The following is a 25,445-nucleotide window of genomic DNA, read 5'->3' as shown; positions in this document are numbered from 1 at the left end:
ATTGTTCTGACATCACCCTCTGCAGGCACCCATTGGAAAAATGGGGCAGAAAGCTCAGAGCTGGCAAAAGTTGAAGGGACCTCCATAGTCCAATGCCTGATTGATCCAGCTGACCAGGCACAAGTTAAACATGTTTTTTAAACCATCTTATTACCTGTTGGTTGAAAAGGTCTTCCTCTCCAAACTCTGCTTCATCCTCTTCCTCCTCATTCTCTCGCATGACTACTGATTTAGTAACACTTCTCACTGCAACTTCCTACACAAATGGACAGATAAAGAGCTGGTCAGTATTCTAGCTGTATCTCTTGAGTTTTTCCTATATCATCAATATAAACCCTCCAAACTTTAATAGGGGTATTAAAGCAACTTCCCTCAAATTCAGCATACTAGTTTTGTAAAGAAATACTGCGTAAGACTTTGGAAACCACAAAATCATTCCTATTTCTATTCACCAGAAGGCAAAGTAATGTAATTTAGCTTCAGCAATTTTCTTTCATTACCTACAGATCTGGGAGGAAGTGGGTCATGTTGTTGTACTCATTACTTGTATACAAGGTGATAGCAGACCCAGCTAGGAGCTGTCTGAGACATACTGGAATGCAAGAAACTAAATTTAAAGTTTCTCAATATGATTGCACAGCACTAAGGACCTTCATTATTTCTACTAATATTCTGTATCAATTGCCTATGTCAATTATCAGGACTGTCTTTCAAATCAGGCACTAAAAGGAATTTTAAAATCTTAGGAAGCTTCCCTTATTACTAAATTATTTTTAGCACTTCTTATCCTAAAGAAGTTCTTCTGAACACTTGCACCCTTGATATTGGAAGTTCAAATTTGTACTTGTGGAGAAAGTTGCCCTAAACATCCACTTCCGAGCAGAGATACTGCAAATAACCACAATAGGAAAGGACATGGATTTGAGATTTTTTCAGATACTTAATGATTTCTTCTATTTGAATACAGAGTCAGTTTGCTTTCCTCTTGTACAAATGACCCTCCCTCCTACCTTGTCCTGTGCTGCTGTTCCTGCACAAAGTGCTTCCACAGAATTGCCAGCAAGAAAGGCAGTATGAAAACTGATACAATTCTGGTTTGTGTCACTTTCCTATTCCTACCGGACTGCTGAGATAATGGCACATTTACGAATAACAGCCAAAGCACGATCCTCCCTTGCAGGAGTCTTCTGCAGGGATGGTTTTAAAAAAATCAGTTGTGGGCAGATGTAGGACAATGCAGAATACACAGGAACCTGTGCCAAATGGAAACTTCTGATATAGTTCCAACATTGAAAAGACTGCCATCTTCCTGCATTCATATTGTTTATGAATATAAATTCCATAATATTGGAAGCACTAAATACCATAGCTTTGAATTGACAGCACTACTTATTTTGTCTCTTCTACATAAAACACATACACAAATTTCAAACAAATCCTCTACTGGTATGGAGGTTTTCTAAAACAGGAAAAAAAGTCTATGGATGTGATCAGACTGATGATCAGAGTTCCCTAAAGTTTCCTAAAATCTCATAGATACTTATAGATATTTAATTAATTCAATGTTATAAATTATCTTATTCTAGAAGACAATAAGGGAAATCTTAAAATAATGATCTTTTTAAGAATGCATTAAAGATTCTGGGATATAACCCAGCCTACAGCCCTTTTCCAAAGGCACAACCTACCTCTCCATCAGAGTTTACGAGGTATGTGCGGATATTTCCTCCAGTACCCCAGCTGCTTTGATTCTTCCACACGAGAACAGAAGGGGGGCTATGAGATACACCTGCATCTGCACCCCAAATCTAGTGAGAAAGACACTCTGTTATCAGCTGTTTGCATACATTTTATTTTTAAATATACAAAATCCTTATTTCTTCTCCTTCTCTCTCCATACCACTTTTGTTTTCAAATTCTAATGGCAGTTTTACCCTGCTGTTATCTATACCATTACTTGTAGGAAGATAACATTCTCAGTCTTCAAAAAAAATAAAATAAAATAACACTAGCCACAGCTAAAGACAAGAGAAAAGAAATTAATCTAATATTTCAGTGATCAGTTATTTTCTGAATATAGCAATTTCTCCAACCAGTTTCAATGACTGCACTGTATGGACTAGTGACATAAAATGCAGCTTGTACGTGTACCAATTTAATCTTTTATAGGTATCCGATGCAACTGATACGTCAGTAGAAATAATAGGAACAGACCAAAGGAAAGCTATTTTTTTACCTACTGAAAAGGTATCTGTTGCAGATTGAATACAAAATTATAGAAAAGAGCTGTTCTATTATAGCTAAGGCTGAGAACCTCTAATCAAACTGCCAATACGAAAATTCGCCTCCTGTTTAACGTTTTTAGAACTGGAGTGAGACCCATGAGAGCAGAAGTTGTACACCAAATCAAGCTACACTAAATGCCAGATTTACAACTGCCACAACATCAACAAAAGAATATGTTCTATGACTTACTGTTACAGTCTGCCCAGCCCTGAGGACATACTTTGGAGTAAATTTGTAAGCAATTTCTTCTCCATCTCCAATTTGTCTCTTCAATCTCCAGTTACCCAAAGACTGATCCTAATGGAGAGAATTTTAAGTTTATATAGGGTCAGCAAAGCAGAGCTAACAGGCAGGTATCATAGTTTTCTCTAGTTCTTTTTACTTATCAAAATAACGTGAATATAAACTTATTTACATGGTTGTTAGTCATCTGCATTCTCACTTGAAAGTATTTTTCTATACCCAACGATAATGTAAAGTGCAAGTCCCATCAGGTCATTCAGCAGATTTAAACAGACATTTCTTTTCTTCCAAGTAGTTCTGCAAGAGGCAGCGAGGCTGTTTCCATGAACTAGGTACCATCATGCATGTATTTAGACATCTTGGACACAAACCATGTTCTCTTCCTGCACCAAACATTACACTAGTGCTAGCACAGAACTGCCAGCATTCCAATGCCACTGTCATTTACTGCAGAATGATGCATCTTGAGATGCTGCTCCTCCTCTCCAAGTGACTCTACCTGCTTGTGCTATAAACGGCTGTGTAACATCTCTATTTAGCTCTTCCTTAGTGTTTTCTAGGAGTTCTGCTGACACTCACCTTCTCTGAATTGTTCTTAAGTTGAACATATTTGCCCTCCAAGTCTATCTCTTCTATGCTGATACTTCCGGTAGCTGAAGCTTGTTGGGACATTTGGAAGCTACTGCTACTACTGCTGCCACTAATACTTCCAGTGCCAATTCCACTTGTCCCACTGCCTGAAAGTTCCTCTGCTTCAATCCGTTTTCTCTTGCCTCGGGAAGAGCGAATAACTGAAGTACCGCTACTGCTGCTGCTGGAGGTAGCCCGAGAGACTGTAACACGGGATGAAGGACTTGGAGACAGCTTCAACCTGGACACAGTCAAGCACGCATTTTAATCAAATGAAAGAAAATTAAGTTAGATTTTTTTTTAACGAATCCAGGGAACTACACACAAAATAAGATGCCACAATATACTTGGTACCCAGACTGTATTACGTCCCAGAGCTAAAAGCAGCCTCACTGCATGTGTCAGGAAGACTGCATATAAACAAAGTAGGGGGCTATACAGCCACAGGAGATCTCTGATAATATGATTATGTGACATGGCAGCAGTGCCACAGACCACTTAATTTTCCCCTCCAGTAAACCTACCTCTGAGCACACTGTTCTTGGGCCTGATCATACAAAAACAGGGAAACACCAAAGTACAAACATTTACATGAAGAGATGAATGTCAAGCACAGAATTATGTATTTTACTGTATTTTGAGAAAATTATAAAATGTTAACCAAGACAGGTGTTCGGATGAGAACACTTGCAAGTGTTCCATGCAGCATACTGAGGTGTGAAGCCACTTCAGTGGAACAAAATTTGGACATTGCTGCTCAAACAGGAAAAAACATAAGTAATGAAAATAACACCTGCTAGTCCTAACAGAAGCATGTGGCATCTGTACCTACCTTTCCTCTTCTCCTTCCAGGAGTTTTCGGTAAGCACTGATTTCCATGTCCAGTGCTAATTTAACATCAAGCAGTTCCTGGTACTCTGTAAGCTGCTGCTGCATCTGGTCCCTCATTTCTGTCATCTCTCGCTCCTTGGCATCTAGCATCTTTCTGAACTTATCCCGCTCACCAGCCATCATTTCCTCCAATTCACGAATGCGATCTTCTGCTGCACTAGCCTAGGGAGACAGCACAACAGAAAACCCAGAGGGCATTTATGTGGATACAGCAAAAAAGTTCAAAGTTCACCCTCCACCCAAATTAATAAAACAAACATTTGTCCCCATAAAATTCAGAAAGTATAAAGAATAGGACAGATATTTGAATACATCCAGAGATTTAGAGATGTTATTAGAGATAAAAGCAAATTTAGTCCCCTAACCTGTTTCTGAAGGCCAGAAAGCTGGTAGCTGAGAGATTCTATTCTCATGCGAGCCTCCTTCAACTCTTCCCGAGCTGCACCAGCGGCTTTGTCATTTTGGTCAGAGGCAAGTTTGGCATTCTCCAGCTGGAAGACAAATTTTATACGAGTCACTTGTATTGAGTTAGATATCCTGCAAATATCACACAATCATAGAACAGAATCACAGAGCGGTTGAGGTTGGACATGACCTCTGGAGATCATCTAGTCCAACCCCCCTGCTCCAGCAGGGTCATCTAGAGCATGTTGTCCACAGCCCTGTTTAGATGGCTTTTGAATATCTCCAAGGATGGAGACTCTACAACCTCTCTGAGTAACCTGTTCCAGTGCTCAGTCACCCTCATAGTAAAGAAGTTGTTCCTTACTTTCCTTTCAATATGGACTAGAAGCAATTTAATCTTAAATAATTTTAAATGGCAGTATGATTAAGTTTATGAACAGAATTATGTAACATCAGGGAAATGCCTTTGGGACCCATAAAAATCTATTTCAGGCCTATTCCTACATTCCGCACCTTAGTAAAAACAGACCTTGCTTGTGTTATGAGAGAAAAAAGTTCATTACCCCTTCCATTACACATGCAGCTCTTTAGTTTCCTAAAAGCTGAGGTTCACGTGATCACACTATCTGCCAGTTTGTCATAAGAACAATCATTCCGGGTCAGATCAAAGGTTACCTGGTCTAACAGTTCCCTAGATACTCAGGGACTAACCTGAATAAAATGGTATTTCACTGGTATGCTGTCCCAGCTGGCTGTTTGCAACTCAGGGACTTCCTGTGTCAGAGACAGTATCTTGGTGCTTAATAGCTCTTGATGGATTTTTCAGGCAGGAATTTGCCTCTGCCTTTTGCATCCATGTGGCAGGGAGTTTATGCATATAATAATGAAACACAATCTCTTTTTGCTTGTTCTGAACCTGCCACAGGAAAGTTTCATTAACTATCCCTAGATATACTGAAAAATAGTAAACAATCACTCCACATTCTCCTTCTCCATGCCATTCCCATTTTAGATATCTATTGTATTTCCCCCCTTCTCTCCACTCGCCTCTTTTCCCAGGTGAAGCATTATTTAAATGTTCCTCCTGCAGAACCTGTTTCTTATTTCTGACCATTGTTGTTGGCCTTCTTTGTATTACTCTGTACTACCTTCACAAGAAGGACCAGAACTACACACAGCATTCCAGACGACGTTTTGCCACAGTAGCAAAACAACACCTCTCATTTTGTTCCTCCTTCTTCTCCTAATAGTTCTCAACATTGTTTGTTTGTTTGTTGTTGTTACTAATTTCACTTTTCATTAAGGAACAATTTTCAATTTTAGTGGCCAGTTTTAACCGAATCTGACAGAACAATAAGGGAGCTGGTACATTATAACAAGTTTCATCAAAGCAGAGTGCTGAAAAAAAGCATCTTTTTTCATGCCTTGAGTTCAACAATTCTACTACACACCAGGGAATTCAAACAGGAAATAAACAATTATGTGCCCCAACTGCTGGAATGGTTTCAGTCAAAACATGCTTCTAGTAAGCCACAGAGCTTTATGAAATGAAATTTCATCAGCTGCACTGTTCACAGAACTCCGGGTAGGGAAGAAAGCATGTGTAGAGCCTTTTTTAGGCAAAGGATTTTGAAGGAACTTCAAGTCAAATAATATTGGATAACTTCTTGTAAAACATAAAATTCAAAGGCATTTGAATGCCCACAACCATTCACTTCCACTGCCATTATGCTGGCATAATACCAAATTCTCAGATTTAGCATTTCCATTGCTTTTTACCAAAGACCATGGTCAGAGCAAGAAGTAAGCTTTGACCTAAGATCCTCCTTATCAGAAAACCGTCTTGGAGAAACTCAGTAGCTAAGCTTAACAATGTGCTTTCAAACCATAGTCCATAAAAGCTCAAGCTCTCTGAGAAGGGCAATACTCTGAACAAGGACACATCTTGTTCCAGAAATCCACAAAATGAAGCTCACAGAGAAGCCTGCTTTTCCCCTGTCTTGATGATCCTTTTATGACTCATCTGTTCCAGCCTCATCCATAACACCAATCGCTGGGGAATTCCCCAATCTATGGGAGGGAAAAAAAGCTTCATTTGTTCATCTCGCTGTTCGAACCCTGCCTTTTCTTTTTTCTCCTGCTCTGTACATTGCAGACCGTTTTCTTTCTACATGGGATCTTCTATCCTGGATCTTCTTTCAACTGCGACAAGTCAATCCAAGTATCTGGTTGTGTAAAAATGTTATACATGCCTAACGTCCCTGAAATAACGCCAAGAACGCTAACTGTTCATTTTGGTTTTTAATATCTATTTTCTATATTGTTGCTGCCTCAAGAAATAGTCAAATATTTTTAGATCAATGTTTCTCAAACTGTGAATCATCAGATCAAAAAAAAAAAAATCAATGGGAATCTCAAAGTGGATGGAAGGGGAGAAACAGTGCAAGCAGTACAACAGTTTCTCCCAGGCAAGAGAGAAGTGGTTGTAATTATTGGTAAGTATCTTCAGTAGCCAGACAACTAGCAGCTGGCTTTATTCCTTTGGGAATGAATATAAATACACCTGTAGCCAGGAACTGTACCAGTAATAAAGTTGCTCCTCCTCCTATATCCCCAGTGCTGGATGAACTGTTAACTCAGGATTTGCACAGGCAGGTAAACCAAAAGGGTGCCAAAATTTTGAAGTTTACTCAGCACTCTTCTAGATTGAATTACTTCTCACTGTGTTCACGTTTCCAGTTTATACACCCTGATTTTCATCACAAAGGCTGCTCAAAAACCATCCAATACCCTGGGGTATTTTTCAGTGAAACTACAAACTGCACCTAGTAATTTTCCAGTCCAGAACTGACTTAGACCACTGAAATGTGATAAGGTTTACGTACACTTAAAAAAAAATATTAGGACTGGTTAAGAACATTACAAAGGAACATTAGGACTGGTTAAGAACATTACAAAGGCACCAGTAGGAGAAAAGTCCCAATGCACGCATTCCCTGAACTGTCCAAACCATCTCATTCCTCCAGGCAGAGTCAGTAACAGTTCTTAGAAACAGTTTATTGCACTGTATTGAAGGCTCCTCCAACACCTGCATCTTGGAGGAAGAGCTACATCTATCAACATCAAGAAATAAAATTTATAACAGAAGACACTGTAAAAACAGCTGTGTGACACACCATTCCCACTCTGTCCTCCTCAGTCACCAGTGGTTTCGTGATCCCTCACAAACTGGCCATTCCTGGCTAGAGCTATTTTTACCTATTACGTCTATCTACTGTTATGTCACTGAATCAATTTGCACACAAGCACAGGAGGCGGCATTTGACTGCCAGGACAAAGCTTGTTCAAATTACAGTTACTTGTCTCCTTAAAGACAGCAGGACTGATGAAATGGTTTTAGCTCTCTCTTACCTTAGCCTGATAGGTCTGCTCTAGCTCCATTTTGTACAGTTTGACTTGTTCATCATGCTGATTTCGCAGATCCTCTAGGGCTTGAGCCATTTTGGATTCATACTCCTGCTGGCGACTAGTGTCTACCTCAACCAAACGATGTTCATGCCGTTTTCTTGTTTCCCTTATTTCCTGAACACAAAAAAAAGGGGGACAAAGTTGCACATCTGGGTATACAGCAGAATCTATTTCATTTAGTCCAACATCATTAAAAAAGCTTCAATATTGCTAAGAATTACTGCATGTGTTAACAGATGCAAGTTACCTTTTTCACTATGCAGGAGATAATTCATAAAGGTGATTTGACTTAAAAACAAGTTTAAATATATCCACATACATTTTAAGCAAGGAGCTATTTTGTGCTACAATAATCAAAAACAGAGGATGCAGAAGAAAACATGAATTTTTACACAGCAAAGAGAGATCCCACATCCTGCAATACAAACCCTTCCTTTCTCAATATACACACATATATTACAATAGCAAACAGTCTCTAAGGAGTCAAACAAAAATGAACACCTTTTGCGATCACTAAGAAATTGAATACAATCATTATAGATAGAAATTAAATCTTTAAATTTTGCTCTTAAGCATAACCAAATTCTCTCTTTTTCTATAAACTGCCTTACCATTACTCATTAGATTTTGATTACATTAACAATACATTAGCAACCCAAGCAAATCCTTTACAGTCTTTTCTGGAAGACATAAATACATTTTTTCTGGTTAGAGTCTGTGCTGAGAAAGTTTTCATTTTTAGAGAAGCGTGAGCTCTCAGTGCCTAGAACACTGATCCCAAACTAGCGACATAAGACATAGTCATGGACTTACTCACGTTGAGCTGTGCACAGACCTTGCCAGGCCTGAACGCACAGTATGAGAAGGAAACCATTTCTGCCTTCAGGGGAGGACAAACAACAAGTGATTGGCTGTGATTCCTGGCAGGATGCCTGAAGCATGGTCATGAGGCAGAAAAGCAGGCAAGAGCAGCGAGACTCGCTTTCTATGCCTAAACTGGGGTCACGGCAGGCTAACACAAACTCAGAACTACTTTACAAGTTGCTTTGCAGAAATGCTCTATATCTAGGAACACACTCTTAGAAACACACTCTTCTGCTCAGAACAATATGCCCTGGTATGATCTTGAAGGAATTTTCCCTTCTGTGGTGAATTTTTATGTCAAGAAAACTAGCAAGCAGCAGTCTCCCAGTAACTGTAGGCAATGATCCCTTGAAGGCCACAAAAATATGATGGGGCATCACAGTGTCAGGTGAAGAGCTGATCTGATCCAGCAGTTCATCACCACTAGAATGAGCAGGTTTCACTTTCCACACACTAAACCATGATGTTAAACTCTAATGAGCCTTTGGACCCTTCACTGAACTAAATGAATTCATTAATCTAAAGGAAACTGATTCCTTTTTTTTCTTGGTGTTTGAATCTGACCATACAGGAATCAAAGAGCTCAAATCCTCTACTTCAGCATGGCAAGCCGTAAAATTAGCTCTTGCTGTCTGATTTAACTTAACCCTTAGCCAGCAGCAACACAGATCTTCTCAGGGATCAAAAAGTGACTGTAATGCCCTGCTACAACTAAGCAAGGGTCTGTCACTTGCACTTTCTTGCAGCAATCCAATTAATCCAGGGCACGGGAATGAGACGACATTCAGTACAACTTAGGGTGATCTACCCGACTCGTTTCTTTGGCCTGCTCCAGCCCCTGTCCTTAGCTACACAGTCTTGTCCCTCCCTTAATCGAGTTCAGGTGCTTATTTGAATCCGTAATAAGACTTACTTCAGCCACTAAATTGTAAAAAGAAAAAAAACCCTCAACAAAATCCAAAGTATTTTACCAGCTTATCAGGCTGAAATGGTTTTGTGCAGCATCAGCCAAACATGAGAACTAGGAGGAGTGAGAGGAGGGAAGGGAGCATGTGGCAGTTGCTCAGCAGCCAGCAACTGGACAGGTTTGGGCTGCAGAAGAATCAAACACCAGAGTTGGCTTTCACAAGATGGGGTGAACTGATATAACACTTTGCTACTGGTACATGGAGAAGGTCAGGCTACCCTTTCCCATTCCCCCCAGCCTCCATCTGTGCATTCCTACTATTTACTTTATGAAAAATTCAGTCCTCATTAGAAACACTGTGAGCCATTCCAACTCACTAAACCGGCAGAAAACTACCCCAGCAAAAAGCAGGGTAATTGCATATTGTTCTGGTCAATGAAAACAGGTCACAGTGAAGTCCAGCAAGCACCAAAGCTAGTACGAATACGGGGCAGGGCTGTGCAGCCAGGTGTGGAGAGGGGGAGCAAGGCTCCCATTTTCACAGCAGTGAGCTGTTACATTAGCTCAGCTGCCCATGGAACACTACCCTTGTCACTAGGTTCTGATGCCAACTCTGCCACTGATTTGCCTTGCAAAATCTTTAACTGTTCTATTATTTAACCCATTTACAGCAAGGACAATAATACTGACTTCCCCAGCCTGGACTAGTTAGCAATTGGTGATAGCCAGTTTGAACAACAGCTGCACAAACACCAAAGGAAGATGAGGTTACTAGGTCAATAATACCTCCTCGAACACATTCTTCCTGAAATCCAGATCCTCTTGTAAGCTCTGGCACCGATTCTCCAGGTCCACGCGCATGAGTGTCTCTTTCTCCAACTGCTTCTTAGCAACAGCATGACCATCTTCAGCCTGGTAAAGAATTTAAAAGCTAAAGGTTTAATTTTGACTGGCACCTTACTTTCCATCTGCAAGCCCTTTATGGTCTTTATTTGACATCCTTGGCCCAATTATTCACAACAACCAATTTAAGCGCAAGCCACTGATTTTCCAAAAAAAACCCAACAAAAAAAGAAAAAGTAGTAAGTATAGGTATATATGCACTTATATTTATCAATATTTAAAAGAAGTTTCATGTTTGTATATCAGCTATTTCAAATATTGGAGTATTTCAATGCAGTACGAAAACTGAATTGAGGATTATTAATTCCTCAAGCATAGTATGTTGAATGTTATCTTTTTTCTTGCAAGCATAGTCCCACTGGACACTTAAGCATGAGTTTAAAAATGTGGGACTTCACAAAGGACAACATTTAGTAAACTGATATCTCATGACAATCACGTACCAAGAATTTTTAAATAAAAACTTTTGACTAGGAAATTTTCAAACAGACTATGTTATTTTCGGTGTTTTGCAGTGATTTCTTTAAATTTAGTTTTATATCCAAGAGAGGCAGATACAGGTTAAAAAATAAGTGAGCTGGAGATCTCTCATACTGTTTAAATCAGGAGCAACGATGTTCAAACTATAAACTGACAGCAAAATAACAAATTTTACAAGACACACCCTTTCTAGTGCTAAAGCCACAAAACATTCACTGCCACACCTTAGCAAGCTGGGCACGCAGATCAGCCACCTCTGCTTCCAGAGTGCGTTTTTCATTCAGGACAGTATTGAGTTCCGCTTCACTTCTATGGAACAGCACTTCAAGATCCTTAATGCGACCTTGAGCCACAGAAAAATCTGCATCTTTCTTTTTGTAGCTGGAAAAAAAAAAGTTAACAATATTAACAAATGTGTGCACGCGCATCTTGTGGATGTCTTGGTTACAATTACAGATATTTTATTATATACATTTTATTACAATTATAACAATTTATGTACCACCAGGTGGCTCCCAGATTAACCTGCAACTGCAGGAATGAAAATAATCATAAACCACTCTAAGAAAAAACACAATTTGTATCAATGGATTGTACATGTATTTACCCAATAAAGAACATATGTCATGGACAGAAAAGGGAAAAAGAAGCCAATTCTGACATCTAAGGGATGACAATAAAGCTGCATTACAAACGGAAATGGGCATTTTGCAGAACAAGATACATGAACCAAATTTAAGATCTTGCTTTACAAGCCAAGCAAGTAGACTGCTAGCACCAGAACAAGAGGGACAACCTCTGCGACCATCTAAGGCTGACTGTCATGCAAAATACAACATCTGAAACCAATGTCAGGACTACTGGTCTGTGACTTCTAACAGGGAAATCAAACCCAACAGAAGCATTACAGGATGGCTGGGTGATATTCATCTCACTTAACTTCATGCACTTACATCTGAGCTAGCCACCATAGGGTCCTTTTACGGTGAACAAAGACCTAGCTAATTGGGTCAGTAAATTTTAGGGCACAATTCATCTGACCATATGCAGGCATCTCCTTTGACATGAACTGTGCCTCACATTCAATAGGCTAGCTCTTTGCTAGCTGTAAAACACACTTACAGTGACTTACTCAAGGGAGGTGCTTATACTGTAACTATTCCATCTTTGGACAGCTATTTCAGGGCCAAAGTCCACAAAGGAATATCCCTGATGGCTAACCTTAACAGTAGGGCCCAGCATGTAAAATGAAGATCCAGTCATACCGCAAAGTTTACAGAGGAAACAAAAAAAAATCATTTAATCATGAACTAGCTAGCTGTTCAGAAGAACCACAAGGCAGGGATACACTTCGTTCCTTTTATAAGCCCTTAGATGCACATGAAGAAGGGAGACCTCTAGCATTCCTGTGCTGGCACTGCTAGGTTAAAAGCAATTCTATGGCCAGAAATCTTCATACACAGGTTCCTGCTCTACACTGTGACTGTACATACTGCCATCATGCTCAGGAAACATCTATAAATCCTAAACCCATCTACTTAAACATATACTAAAATTCAATTAAAAGCAAAAACTGATTTGGCCAGCATATATACTCATTGTAAGTAAAGTTTCAACTGCTAAGCAGTATTTGATAATAAAAGCTCCTTAGAGGAAACAGAAATAATGAATTATGTTTTGCTTCATTAGCCAGTTTAATAATTAGGTCAAATTCTTTGACACAGACTGAAGAACAGATTTTTAAAATGCAGTCAGTACAAGGTCTTTTCCAGCACATTTAATCTGTAGCTTCTGTATTTCCAAATATATGTATGTGTACTGCTTCTGTATTCCCAAAATGCTCAGGGCCATCCTTGTCCTATGCCTTCTTTTCTGCCATCAGTCATACAGGGAACCAGACAGAAAAAATGATTAAGTTAAAAAATTAACCTTCCTTGGCTATGTTAGTTTTAGCATAGATCAGTTTCTCGATGCAATTTAACAAGCAGCTACCCACGTGCATGTTCACCTAAGGAGAGGAACAATAGCACAGAAGCAGGCACAACTGATTCTTTCAGCATCTAGACATCTGAAGTGTTCATCTAATCAGTTTACTAATCTTGTATCTATAAATACATCTGTGCATATACTAGTCTGATTATCTGCTCTGACTAGGTGTATATACAAGCCAGGGAATTGCCCTCCGACGAGACTGTATCTTCTCACTGAGTTATAACACTTCCAAAAGACACCCACTAAGGCATTTTAAGAAGCATCAGTAGTATTGTTCATACTGCAAATATTGCCCATTAGCATTTTTTTAAAAACGTAAGTGTAGCACACAGGACTTTCCTTACCTTTTGTTGAACTCTTCAAGTTCTGCTCTCAGTTTTCCTATTTCAATCTGTAGTCTAGCCCTCTCTTTGGCGGTTTCATCCAGAACTCTTCGAGCATCAGCCAGTTCAGACTCATAGAGACTCTTGATTCCACTCACCTAAGGTTAAGGGAAAATAATCATTCAGATATGATAACAGCCCAGACTGAACATCAAAGAATCAAAACAAAGCACCAGGCTTTGCTTAGCTTTCTTTGAAAAAAGATGTATGATCTGATTTGTTTTTTAAGAATGTTGTACAAGGAAACATTTTGAATTAATGTGCACCTATAGTTAAAAGTGACCTAGTCCTCAAGATAAGATTTAATTTTTATTCTCAGTTGAACATAACATAACATACTGTATGTTTGAAGTGCACAAGCCTTCTAAAGAGCTAAACTGAAGTGAATGAGTACACCCTATTATCGGATCTTAAATCATTCTCCCTCATTTCCAATATTGCTGGTTGTCAGAATTGCAATTGCAGCTGTATCATCATTTAAAAATAAAATACAAAGGACTTATTTTTTAGAATACAGGTCTGAGGTCCAATTCAACTCTGCTGCTCTTGCACTATCAGCTAAAGAACATGAAACAAGATGAACAGTTCATGTTCCTGTTGTTCAGAGATGAGCTTCCACTCCTACTCCCTACCACAGAGGATGAGGATCTACAGACCTCTCCCTGTCCCAAGATCACAAAAAAAAAATCAAAAAAATTAGCTATTCACACTGCAACCAGCCAGCTGTAAGTCTTTCATCCTTTTATTTTATTTTATTTTTAGGACACAAGAGCATCTGAGAGGTATGTCAGATAGCTAAGATTTCAAGACCATATAAGATTGCTGCTATCGCTTCTTTCAAAGGATACCAGAACAACTATTACTAATGTAAATTCAAAAATGAAGCAATCAAGGTGTGGGAAAAACTGTAAACAGAATGTAACAACTTTAGGCAGAAAAATCTGATAAAAAGGCATAAGACGTAGAGACAAGGAAGCAAACCATGCTATTCCTAGGAACGCCTATTTCATCATCAGGGTGACACCAGTGACAGACTGAACCATCTAGTCTTCAAAGGGTGCTTAAAAGCAATCAGCGTATGATTAGGTTCTTGATTGACTATATTCTCATAAAACTTCTGAAACAAGCTCAGATATGACACTATGAGGACTAAGAAACCTTATTTTACAAGCATACTGCATATCAGAACCTGCTTTGCTTGCCGGCCATGAAATCTTACTTCTTTTCTTTAACGGATTAATTCTTTCAAGACTTGCTCAGCTGAAGTTTGGCTTCCATAGTTGATAGTCAAAGACTGTCTATAGCGCAAGCCAACACGACTCTGCGTTATCAGTTACACAATTTAGGAACTTCTATGCAGAATTGTACCATAACTATGCTAAAATCCATCATAGAGCATTCTGCAATACCAAGAAAAAAAAAAAAAGTATTTTAAGGCTACAGAGACTCTCATCATGGATGACCCTTCAGTGCCATTCATAAGGCTACATCAAACTCACCCAGCATCTGAAGACAAGCACCAAAATTTGCCATCTAATTATTGTGAGGGAAAGCTCACAATCTTGTAAACTGAAATGAATTAGACATGAAAAAGCCTGCTCCAAAAAAGAATTAATTCCCAAGAGGCGGAAAAATGCTCAACCTTCAGATTAAAACTTCTTCTAACATTAATCCTTCTATTTTCTTTAAAAATGAAATCAAGCCGCATTTCATATGCTATGTAAGCAGAATTAATACATATGGCTCACTACGATTTTTGATCAAAACCTATTTACTACTGAATCTTCATTAGTAAGTGAACTGACATTTCAACCCTAAATTTTTTCCAGCCCTACCATAACAGGTATCTAATACTGCCTATTCCATTCCCGAGGCTAGGTACCTCATTTTCAAGTGTTGTAATAATACAATATTGACAGGCTAATGTTTCTTTTTGGATCTGGCCCTGGTGATTTTGTAGCCTGCACAGAACTTAAAAGAAACACAAAATACAGCTGGCCAATAGCCAAGCACTGATTCTGCACCATCAGGTACTGCATCCACAACACTCCTTCTCTAATGCCTTGATCAGCTGGTCCTCTTTAGACCAATTCTTAAATGTGCTAAAGTACTTACCCTAGGGTGTTTGTCAGGAATTTGGGACTATATTACTGTAGCCTCAGACGGATACACTAAATCACAGTGCAGTGCCCAAGGACAGACTCCTTCCCAGTATTCTAGGGCATAAACTGGAATTGCAACTCAAAATACAATGGGAGAAAAGGCTTTTCTCCCAAGTTTGTTTTTATATGATCAAACTGAACCAGAGGACAATTCAAAAAGGTCATAAGAAAACTATATCATGTTTATTTTCATATTTTCAGCACTGATTTTTTTTTTGGGGGGGGGAAGAAACAGACACAACAGTAGATTTAAAAAAAAAAAAAAGAGTGCCATCAGCCCAGATGATCTAGCCTGGTATTGTGTGTGTAACACTTCTAACCTGTAAGTTAGGTGCAGGTGCTGTGCTGCAAGAGCACCTGCTGGCCCTCAGCTGGTAGCCTCGCAAAGGGGCTGTTCTGTGTTCAAAGAACTGAGCCATGAAACATTAATGTGCAAAATGTAATGCATTCCCAACAGGAGTGGCTCAGTATGTTCTCCTTTCACCCATGTACGGATGGAGGAAAGGCTATCAGCCAGTGCCGTTACACAGACTCACCAAGGATATCTGCCAGTACATGGCCACTCTTTCTTCTAATTTTGTCACACAGAATCAGGTTTTTGAAACGTCTGCTCAGGACCAGGCACTCACGACTATCAACACCACTGAGGAAGGCAGTTTATTAGCAAGTGTTAACACTATCACAGTCTTCCAAACAAATGTGGGCACACACATTCACATAGTTGAAAAACAGCTTCTTCACAGAGATATCTCAAGTGACACAGCACCCTTAGTGACACCCGGCACCTGAGGTCACAGGTTTTAGAAGAATAGGGTTGCCTTTGCCCAGAGACTTCAGTGAGGTGGCTTGAGTAAATCTTCTCTCTTCTCTTCCAGCCAGGTATGGCAGCCTGGCGAGTGTGAATCTACTACAGGAAAACCAGGCACAAAATTCCCCCTGAAGACAGAATAAGTAGACCCTAAAAAGATTCTCCCTACAACTTTGGGTATTTTAATATGCAGTTTTTAGGCATTTCGCTGTAGAAGTTAGAATCTTCACAGCCAGGGAATAAACTGGCACTTGCAAGGATACCGCACAGAGACTTCTTATTCTCTCCTTTTCTCCAGGAGGGATATTACAAGCTCCGAGCCCAGCAGTGCACACCAGTACTGTGCTCCTTCTGTGCTTCTCCTCACAGAGCAGTGAGGTGAAAGCACCCGCTTGCAGAAGAACAGCTATGTCCTCCTCCTGCAGCAAGGAAAAACAGCACTACTAAGTCCCCTGACATTCTGTGTGTGCACGTGTGTGACAAACAACGTGGGAACAACACCACACCCCACAGCAGCAAGCTCAGGTTTTGTAGAAGAGACCTGCCTTTCCAGAGCAGGGCTTGCAATTTGCACTTGTCATGATCCCTCCCCTACGCCAGACAATATCCTAGACCTTGACATGCTAGAAGTGGAAGCCTGATCAACTGTGCAAGGTCTCCTCCGGTTCTGTGAATCCCCATCAGGGTTTGTCATCAGCAATGGCAGCAAAGAACCTACAGGACAAAACAGGGATAGCCAGGTAGAAGGAGCCACTAGGCATAGCAGCACGGCAGTCTTCCTTTGCCCCTTGGCCTGAAAGCAGAGGCCTTCCAAGGACCAATCTTAAGATATGCCCTGGGGGCCAGCAGAGGAAACATTTCCCCCCACCAAGGGACAGTGAATAAATGTAGACCTGCTGACAGAGAGCATTAGCAAATGCTGGAGTTCCTACAGCCCTGGCACAGGAATGGAGGGCTGACTACCTCCTTAAAGATGGGGAGGGAGTTAAGAGAGTAACATGGAGATAGGAGGTGAGCAACCCTCAGATACCCAGGCTCTCAAGAACAACAAAAATGGCCTTTGTATATCTTCACCATCCAGGAGATGTCTCCAATACCAGAAGACCATTTTACTCCACGCCATGGAGGTTATAACTATGGCTGAGTGACCCAGCACCCACAGCAGCATCTGAACACATATTTTGCAGGCAGCAACTAGACAGCACCAGACCCACACATCCTTGTCATGACAGTGGCTCTGGTTACTATGGATGATACATGGGAAGGGGTAGCTGCAGTGCTGGTAGATAGGTGGAGACAAGGTGAGACTGCAGTGAATGTTTTGATGGCTCTGACATGGAAGACTGCAACCACCTGCAAGCCAGAGCACTGGGAAGACATCAGTGAGGATAGAAGGGGGTATCCTGGGTCTCCCAGGGCTCTTTCCACTTCTTTCTGCAGGTGAAAAAGGACTGGGATGTCCTGAGAACATTGTAGCACCACCCCTTCCCATGCCTATCAAAATGTCTTTTGTGATCACAGGCATTGCATGGCAGGGCAAGGGAAATACTAGAAAGGGAATGGAGGAAAGCTCTGGGAATAGTCTTTTCTTAGCCCTTCCACTACTCTTCTTCCCAGCCTTATATATCAGGTGACACCAGACACAGTGAGAATAGTGTCAGCCATATATTAGGGGGAAGGAAAATAAGGGGATGAGCTCAATTTCCTCTTCTAACATAAGCTAAGCTAAATGAAGGGACTCGGGCAAGAGAATGAGGACAATTATGAGTTCCAGCTTCATAAGCAAAATATTTCTTGTATTTGTCTGAGGGCTCCCTACAAACATTTTTATTTCTCTAGAGCCCTACTGCACACAAGTAAATGTAAAACAGCATTGGACAGGGTTAGAGAACCAGAAAGAAAGGGCTGTAATTAGTACAGGACTAGAGACAGATCCCAGCTTCTGCAGAGTTCCCTCTCTCTGCTGGTGAAATGTAACAGCCTTCTATTCCTAAGGCACAAGTTATTTTGTTCCAAAACCACGATGCAGCCATGGTCTTCAAAACTGAGAAGGCTACTCAGGAACGTGGTTGCTTTCTTCTCACTCTCTACTGCAGACTGGTGATAAAAACGTGAGAAAAGAGGACACAACAAATCAGCTAATGATCAAAGCATCTCTTGATAAGTCTCTGGTGGAGCAGTGGTTGTGATACTTGCCTGCATAGCATCAGCAATACCTCTTTCAACTACAAGTGACTCCCTTGAACCACAGTTTGGAGAGCAAGATCAGAAATAAGCCAGTCCCTCGTTCCCACACATGAGGAAAGGGAAATGTCTGTGATGGTCTCATCTCAGGCCCTTATTGGAACAGGGATACTGGGAGATAAGCCCTTCTCACAATACCATCCTCCTGACTACTGCTCTTCATAATAGCCCCTAACTTTCCATTGCCTTGGATTATTGACCCCTCTCCTGCTTTCAAGTCACAAGTCTCAGGTGTTAAAACAGAGCTCACTGCTGAGCACAGTTGCTCCTGCTTTCAATCCTGCACCATGCATCACTGCATTTACCACAGTGGCAGATGATCTTCTGTGTTACTAGCCATTTGGGATACTGAGGTTCTTCTGCACACATTCAGTCAGTTTCAGCTTAAACTATCCCAAATGATTTAAAAATCAGGAGATGGAGCTTGCTGCTATTGGCTATAGAGGGATAGTAATAAGTATTCTGGAAGAGAAATGAACAGATAAAAATCACTTAGCCTACTCTTTTGTGAAAAGCCAATCATTATCTTTGAGTCAGTAAATATTTAAGTGGACAATCAGTATGAGAAAATTCCTATTAATAGAAGTTCAAGAACTTGCAGGAACTATCAAAACACTGCCCTTACTTTCAAGGGCTAAGAGGACAATCGTTTTAATCAAGTTTACACCATCATAACCACCATGCCTTTTAGAACAGATTGCTACACATCATAGATGTACTTAAATCAGATCACCCTTCTTAAGTGATGTATTTACTGGGAAACGGAAAGACAGTAACTGACCTAATGAGTACTGAAGTTAAACAGATTTAGTTATGATGGGAGGAGATGAAAACCAAGTTTCATCATCTGTAATACGCCAAGATGGTTATTAAAAGGTGGTAAGTGTCACAAAAAGAAAAAGAACACTAATATGCAGAGTTACTACAAAGATTTAATGATGTAGTCAGAACAGTATATCAGTATCACTTGACTACACTTAACTGTACTTCTGCACAGAAGTGTTGGGTTTTTTTTAAATCAGCATCTTATTTCACACTGAGTGTAATCACTTTTAGAACACACATTCTAATATTTTTAACAAGAAAACTGGACTATCAGCTGAAAAAAGTTTACCAGATTGGTTCTGAAAGTCAAACGTACAGGATTCTCTCATTTCAGTAAACCTGAAAGTCTGAAAGCCATTGGAAGTTTTGGTGCTCACACAAGCCTGAACATGAGCCATTATTTTGCATCAAAACACTGACAATACTTCCAAGTCTCTTCTTTCAGACATGTGTACAGAATAAATAAAGGGAGGGGGGAAGCATTTAACAAATGCAGTCCAGAGACCAGTAAAAGTATCTTAAAGCCATTGTCTTTGACGGGTCACAGAGGAGCCTGAGGAATCCAGACAAAGTTTATTAGAATATGTCCAAGAATCAGGACTTTCAAAAAAACCTGGAATAAAAGTGAGGAAAGCAAGCTCAAGGACAAAATAAGCAAGATGTATATTGAAATCCTCCAGCTTATTTTCTGATCATTGCATCAGCATATATTTCCAGGATTGATTAAACACTGAAGAGCTAATAGAAGTCAGTTTATGTTCACACTAAAAATCTAATAAGAATATATGTATGCTTTGCACTTGCCCTGTTCTTACTCTCATTACACATGCACTGTTAGTAAACACAGGAGGCAGAAGGCAATTCTAAAATGCATATTCCCTTCTGTACTCTCCCAGCCTCCAACAACCTACAACTTGGAAGCTCTCTGAACGAGACATGGTTATTCTGTTTTAAGCATGATTTCACATAAAACAAGTGATGTAGACATGTTTTTTGTTTAGAAATATCAAGCTATTTTGAAAACGCAGAAATTACATCATTAAGTGGTACGAACGGACTTCAAAGTGTTTGAATCCTGGAAGTACAGAAATACCAGGTAGGCAGATGACTCCCAAAACAAGACACTATCATATCTGGTCCACTTCAATCGAACTGCAGTAATTCAAACCCTCCTCCCAGCACCCCAGCACTATATATATATATAAAAATAAATAAATAATATATACACACATATATAAAAGTAGCTACACAGTGGCAGTCCTTTGCAGTCCATAGCAGTCCTTTGCATCAACACAAGTTACCAAGCAGGTAACTGCAAGGCTTTCCACAGAAATTTTACTTCATCTGTGAGGTGGGACACCTTACCTTGCAGAGTGCCTCCAACAGATGGTCAAGTGGGGGGTTTTGACTGGTACAGGATAGGTGGGACTGTCCCCAGCTGGGTCACTGACTACATCCTTCCTCCATATGGGAAGGAGAGTCCTGGGGGAAAGCAGATACAGCAGAACAGGGAAGAGCAAAGCATGGCTTAGAAAAATCAAGAAACAGAAGTATCAGCCAGTTTGCCTCCAAAATCACAAGAAATGGCCCAGATCCCCTACCATGATGGGGACAATCAAAGAGTAGCTCATACTACAAGGACATTTAGTTCTTGAGGGGCTAAAAATTTTCTCCTGTAAGAAGCAAAGTCTGCCTAAACCCTTTCAGGTTTTTCACTTTATCACATCAGCAGTCAGGGCAGGGACCATAAAGAAAAGGTGACATCCAGGTTGTTGCAACCCACAGGACACATGTGCTCACATGTGAGGTCCTGCACATCAAGAAGGCCAGTGCTCAACCTTCACCAGTTCACCTGTGATAAGGGAACAGGCTACAGATTACAGCAAAGTAGTAGTCCACAGCAAAAGAGACTTGCACAAAAACTTAGAGGACCCTGAGCACTGTATCAGCAGCAGGACCTGGAAGTTCCAGCCAACCACATCTTTTGTGCTGCAAGCCCTCCCTAGACAAACTAAAAGCAGCAGCCTACAATTTCAGTGCCAGACTCCCAGGAAGGGCACTGCTCTCACGCCTCATCCTAAAGCGGTGACTCCAGCACAACCAGCCCGCAGACGCGGCCAGCCGTGCCGCTCCAGCCCGACTCCAGACACAGGGTCTGCTCCAGGCGCGCGAACTGTCGCTCAGTGTCGATATCGGCCCGAGCCGAGTTTAAGTGTCTCCAGGAGTCTCTTCGCCCAGCCCAGCCCAGCGGCGAGAGCGCCCCTGACAGCCCCCGCGGGGCCACTCGGATGCACACGGACGCTTGACTTCCACAGACTCCCCGCAGAGACACCGCGGCTCCGCCCGGAGCGGCACGGCGGGGCACAGCCGGGACTACCTGCCCCAGAGCCGGGCGCCGCGCATGGCACCGCCGAACCCGGCTGCCGCCCCGGAGCCGCTCCAGCGCCCCGCGCGCCGGGCGGGAAGGGGCCTGCCGTGCCCGGCCGCGGCGCAGCCCCGCGGGCCGCGGAGCCCCCTCCCCGGGACGGAGCGGGGAAACACCCCCGACGGGCAGCCGCCGCGGGAAGCCCCCGGCCAGGCCGGCGCGGCCCCCTCGCCGTACCTCCCGGGTGGTGACCTCCTCCTTCTCCGAGATCTTCAGGAGCAGCCGGTCGTTCTCCAACTCCAGCGCCCGCACACGGTCGATGTAGACGGCCAGGCGATCATTCAGCTGCCGCAGCTCCTCCTTCTCCTGCAGGCGGGAGATGCGAGTCGGCGACAGCGGGGTCCCGCCGGGGGTGCCGCGGCTCGGGGTGCCTGACATGGCGCTCTCTTCGCGGGCAGGCGGGCGACGGGCTCATTCAATCCAGCCGCACTACGGGAGGAGGGCACGCTAAGATGGCGGACGTCGCCTCCCCTGCCGCCGCGCCGCCTGGGAAATGAAGTCTCCGCGCCAAGATGGCGGCGCCGCGCCGCGCCGCAGGGCGTGCCGGGAGATGTAGGCCCGGCCGGCACCATTTTGTGAGCGGCGGGCAGCGCCGCGCGGGGCGGCCGGGTTCCTGCGGAGGGCTGGGGCCTCCTGCCCGGCCGCGCTGGCTCCGGCTGCTTCTTCTTAGCATGGGGGCGATGGGTCCCCCCGGTCCCGAAGTGACTCTCCCTCCGGAGCTGCAGTTCAGGCTCTGCTGAAGCGTCTGGCACCGCCATAACGGCCTTGTGGTCCTGTGGCCTCCCAGCCGGAGGAGTGAAGGCTGTGCCCGGTGGTGCCCCAAGCCGTGAAGCAGCCCTGCGTGTTGGAAAGGAGAAAACGTTTTCTTCTAGGATCTCTGTTAGTGCTGTAGTCATCACCCGAAAACCGAGATCACTTCTGAATACACTCTCATTTTTGCATTAATAAAGTCCAGTGCTCCTGAAAAAAAGATCCAGTAAAAATGTAGGTGTACGATCAAATGCTTTGATTTGAAGAGGGTGTGTTAATGACAAGTGATGCAGTGCTGCTAATTCTTACAATTTTCTTGAAAGCTTTGTAACATTTCTCTTAGAGTCTACGTTTTCACATTAGTTATCTAAAACTTTGTTATAGAGCTCTGTTTTCAGCTGTTTATAATTTTGCCATGCTTTGCTGTTAGCACTGAAATTTTGTAGGCCAGTTGTCTCCTGTTTGCTCACATTGACAGTGGGGAGTTTCAGAAAAAGTACCTATCAGCTATTTCCTAGGGTGACTTTTTAGGGGTCCTATTTTGTAGATGTTAGAAACTCCTTCCAGATTGTTCCTGAGAAGTTATAATGTCTCCTAGCCTTCAATCAGGGAGTTCAAGAAGGTAGTTATGCTGAAATCCTTTTGCTATTCCAGGCAATGCGGCCAAATTTGTACGAAATAAAAGCCACTGGAAAGTTTCACTTCCTAGAGATCTGAAGTATTATTTTCCCCAAATCATATTTTACCAAATATACCTCAATCTCTGTCAGTCCTTACACATTAACAGGTATAAACTGATTAACATTCCCATGAGCTAATTCCCTATGTCCCAGAACTTTGGAGTCGGAAAAGCACTTACCGCCGTTGTGCCTTCCAGCTACCAAGCAAGGGCGCGAAGAGGGAGAGAACTTCTTTCTGCCTGTGAACAGGGAAAACCAGATTGCAAATCAGTGGCACACGCACAGCAAAGGAAAAAGCAGCATGAGTGTAATGCAAAGAAATGATGTGCACAAGAGGGAGGACAGATCTAGACAGAGAAATAGGAGAAAGGGCAAGAAAATACTGCACGCTTTACATGCATAAGAAACACATGAAGCTAGGCTGGACAAATGGGTGCAAAAGGGCATATCCTCAAGACAAAAGCTAGACCACTTTCATGTTAGAGGATCTGGGATCCAAATATGAAATATGCCTCAAACTGAAAACCCTCAGACTGAACCCAGGAATTCTGGACATTCATAGTCTGTTCTCAGTGAATAGCTGTGAGTCCTCTTGCAAACACTGCATTTCTTTAGCAGCTGATCCATACAGAGGGTACATTTTCACCTGAATATATCTGTTTAAAAATAGGCATCTGATCTGAAGTAAGTCATTTGGGCGTCCTCTATAGACAACAGAGCGTGCCCTCCAGAATGCAGGTCATCCCACCTGGGCTCAGGTATCTGCCTTAGGGTAGACTTGATTGGCTTTTTGCCTATCTACTTCGAAGAGAGTTGAGAGCAGGGGTTTCCACACTGAGGTCTGTGAAGCCCTGGATATCACCGGCTTATCTGGAGGGAGTTCATGAAAGATGAACAAAATGAAAGTAAGCACATAGATCAGTGCCTGTCATTGCTACTGGCATTCACTGCACCTCAGATAGTATTTTAAGAACAGTGCTTTATTATCGATAAAATATTCATTATCAGTGATGATCTAACCAAGTCACCACATGATACAAAATTCAATGCGAAACTCTGACTGCAATCATAAACAGTCGCCTTTAACTTGAATTTATCTGGAAAAGGACGAGGGGAAGAGAGACTACAAATCCCAGAGTGCTGTGGCCTCCCCACTCAGCGCAGAAGTGTGGTTACGCGCCCGTGTCCGCTCGAGGCACAGCCATGCCGAGGACAGCCCAGAAGCCTCCGGAGCCACCTCCCTCCGCATTGTTTCCCTCTGAGTCTCTGGATTTGAAGTACAGTGCGTTTTTTGAATTTTGGCGCCTGTCTGCAAACTGTAAACCAACTGCTCCTGGAGCAGCTCCAGACCCCAGCCACATGCTTCTTGCTGGAATTGCTGGGATGTGTGCGCTATGTGTCTTTCGAAATCTAGCTGCCTTCCCCCAAGCAAAGCACAGGAGGATTTGTAAACGCCAAGCCATGCACTTACCGTGAACTTTTTGCCTTCCAATGCATAGTTTCCAACACCAGCATATATGTGGAAGACCGGTAATAAAATTTGGTTAGATTAAGCCAGAATAAACCATTTTAGGAATTCTGAAAGCCTCTGTATAAGCATTTTGGTGTTAGCTCATTTCTTCTTATGATTTGCCGCTACACCCCGCTTGTCTGTCATATTTTGGAAATCCTTTTAAACCCTTTGCCGCATTTTGATTGGTAATGTAATCCAGGTGTAAATCCCATTTCTTCATGAAGCTTAGCCCAAACGCACCTATTCTTTTTTTCAGATTTTTTTAGATAATATCTTATAAATTTTATATATTTCAAGGTATTTTTTGCCATTTAATGTTGCCAGTTATTTTCATAGTACTGATATCAACTATGTCACAGCAAAATCTTTTTTTCTAAAGATACTTTCTGAAATATCCCTCCCTCAAATTTGGACTATTGAGAAGTAATATTGTCTATGTTTTATAGAAGGTGCCTTTCTTTAGCAGTAACTGGAACACTTACATATATATATATTTCATCCTTGTCATCAGTCTCCTCTCCCTCTTGGCTGAACTTTTATGTTCACTCTTCCTGTCTCTGCTAGAGAGAAGAGAACAGTTGGGGGG

At 42.0% G+C, this 25,445-nt stretch overlaps 1 protein-coding gene across 1 annotated transcript in view; it reads right to left on the bottom strand.

Moving 5' to 3' along the window:
- LMNB2 (lamin B2) overlaps positions 1–22,414 on the bottom strand; it is a 28,734-nt gene extending 6,320 nt beyond the window's left edge. Inside the window, exons 1-11 of the mRNA XM_026105396.2 lie at positions 22,094–22,414; positions 13,414–13,550; positions 11,302–11,458; positions 10,481–10,606; positions 7,867–8,037; positions 4,416–4,541; positions 3,992–4,212; positions 3,109–3,400; positions 2,476–2,583; positions 1,689–1,808; positions 155–256 (exon numbers count right to left, since the gene is read on the bottom strand). Of these exons, the coding sequence (XP_025961181.1) occupies positions 155–256; positions 1,689–1,808; positions 2,476–2,583; positions 3,109–3,400; positions 3,992–4,212; positions 4,416–4,541; positions 7,867–8,037; positions 10,481–10,606; positions 11,302–11,458; positions 13,414–13,550; positions 22,094–22,294 (1,761 nt within the window). The 5' untranslated portion in view covers positions 22,295–22,414. The remainder of the gene's footprint in view (positions 1–154; positions 257–1,688; positions 1,809–2,475; positions 2,584–3,108; positions 3,401–3,991; positions 4,213–4,415; positions 4,542–7,866; positions 8,038–10,480; positions 10,607–11,301; positions 11,459–13,413; positions 13,551–22,093) is intronic.
- Between the last annotated feature and the right edge of the window lie 3,031 nt (positions 22,415–25,445).

Source organism: Dromaius novaehollandiae, chromosome 25 (assembly GCF_036370855.1).
Source record: "Dromaius novaehollandiae isolate bDroNov1 chromosome 25, bDroNov1.hap1, whole genome shotgun sequence".
Classification (NCBI taxonomy): Eukaryota; Metazoa; Chordata; class Aves; order Casuariiformes; family Dromaiidae; genus Dromaius; species Dromaius novaehollandiae.
This window is presented reverse-complemented; position numbering and strand designations above follow the sequence as displayed.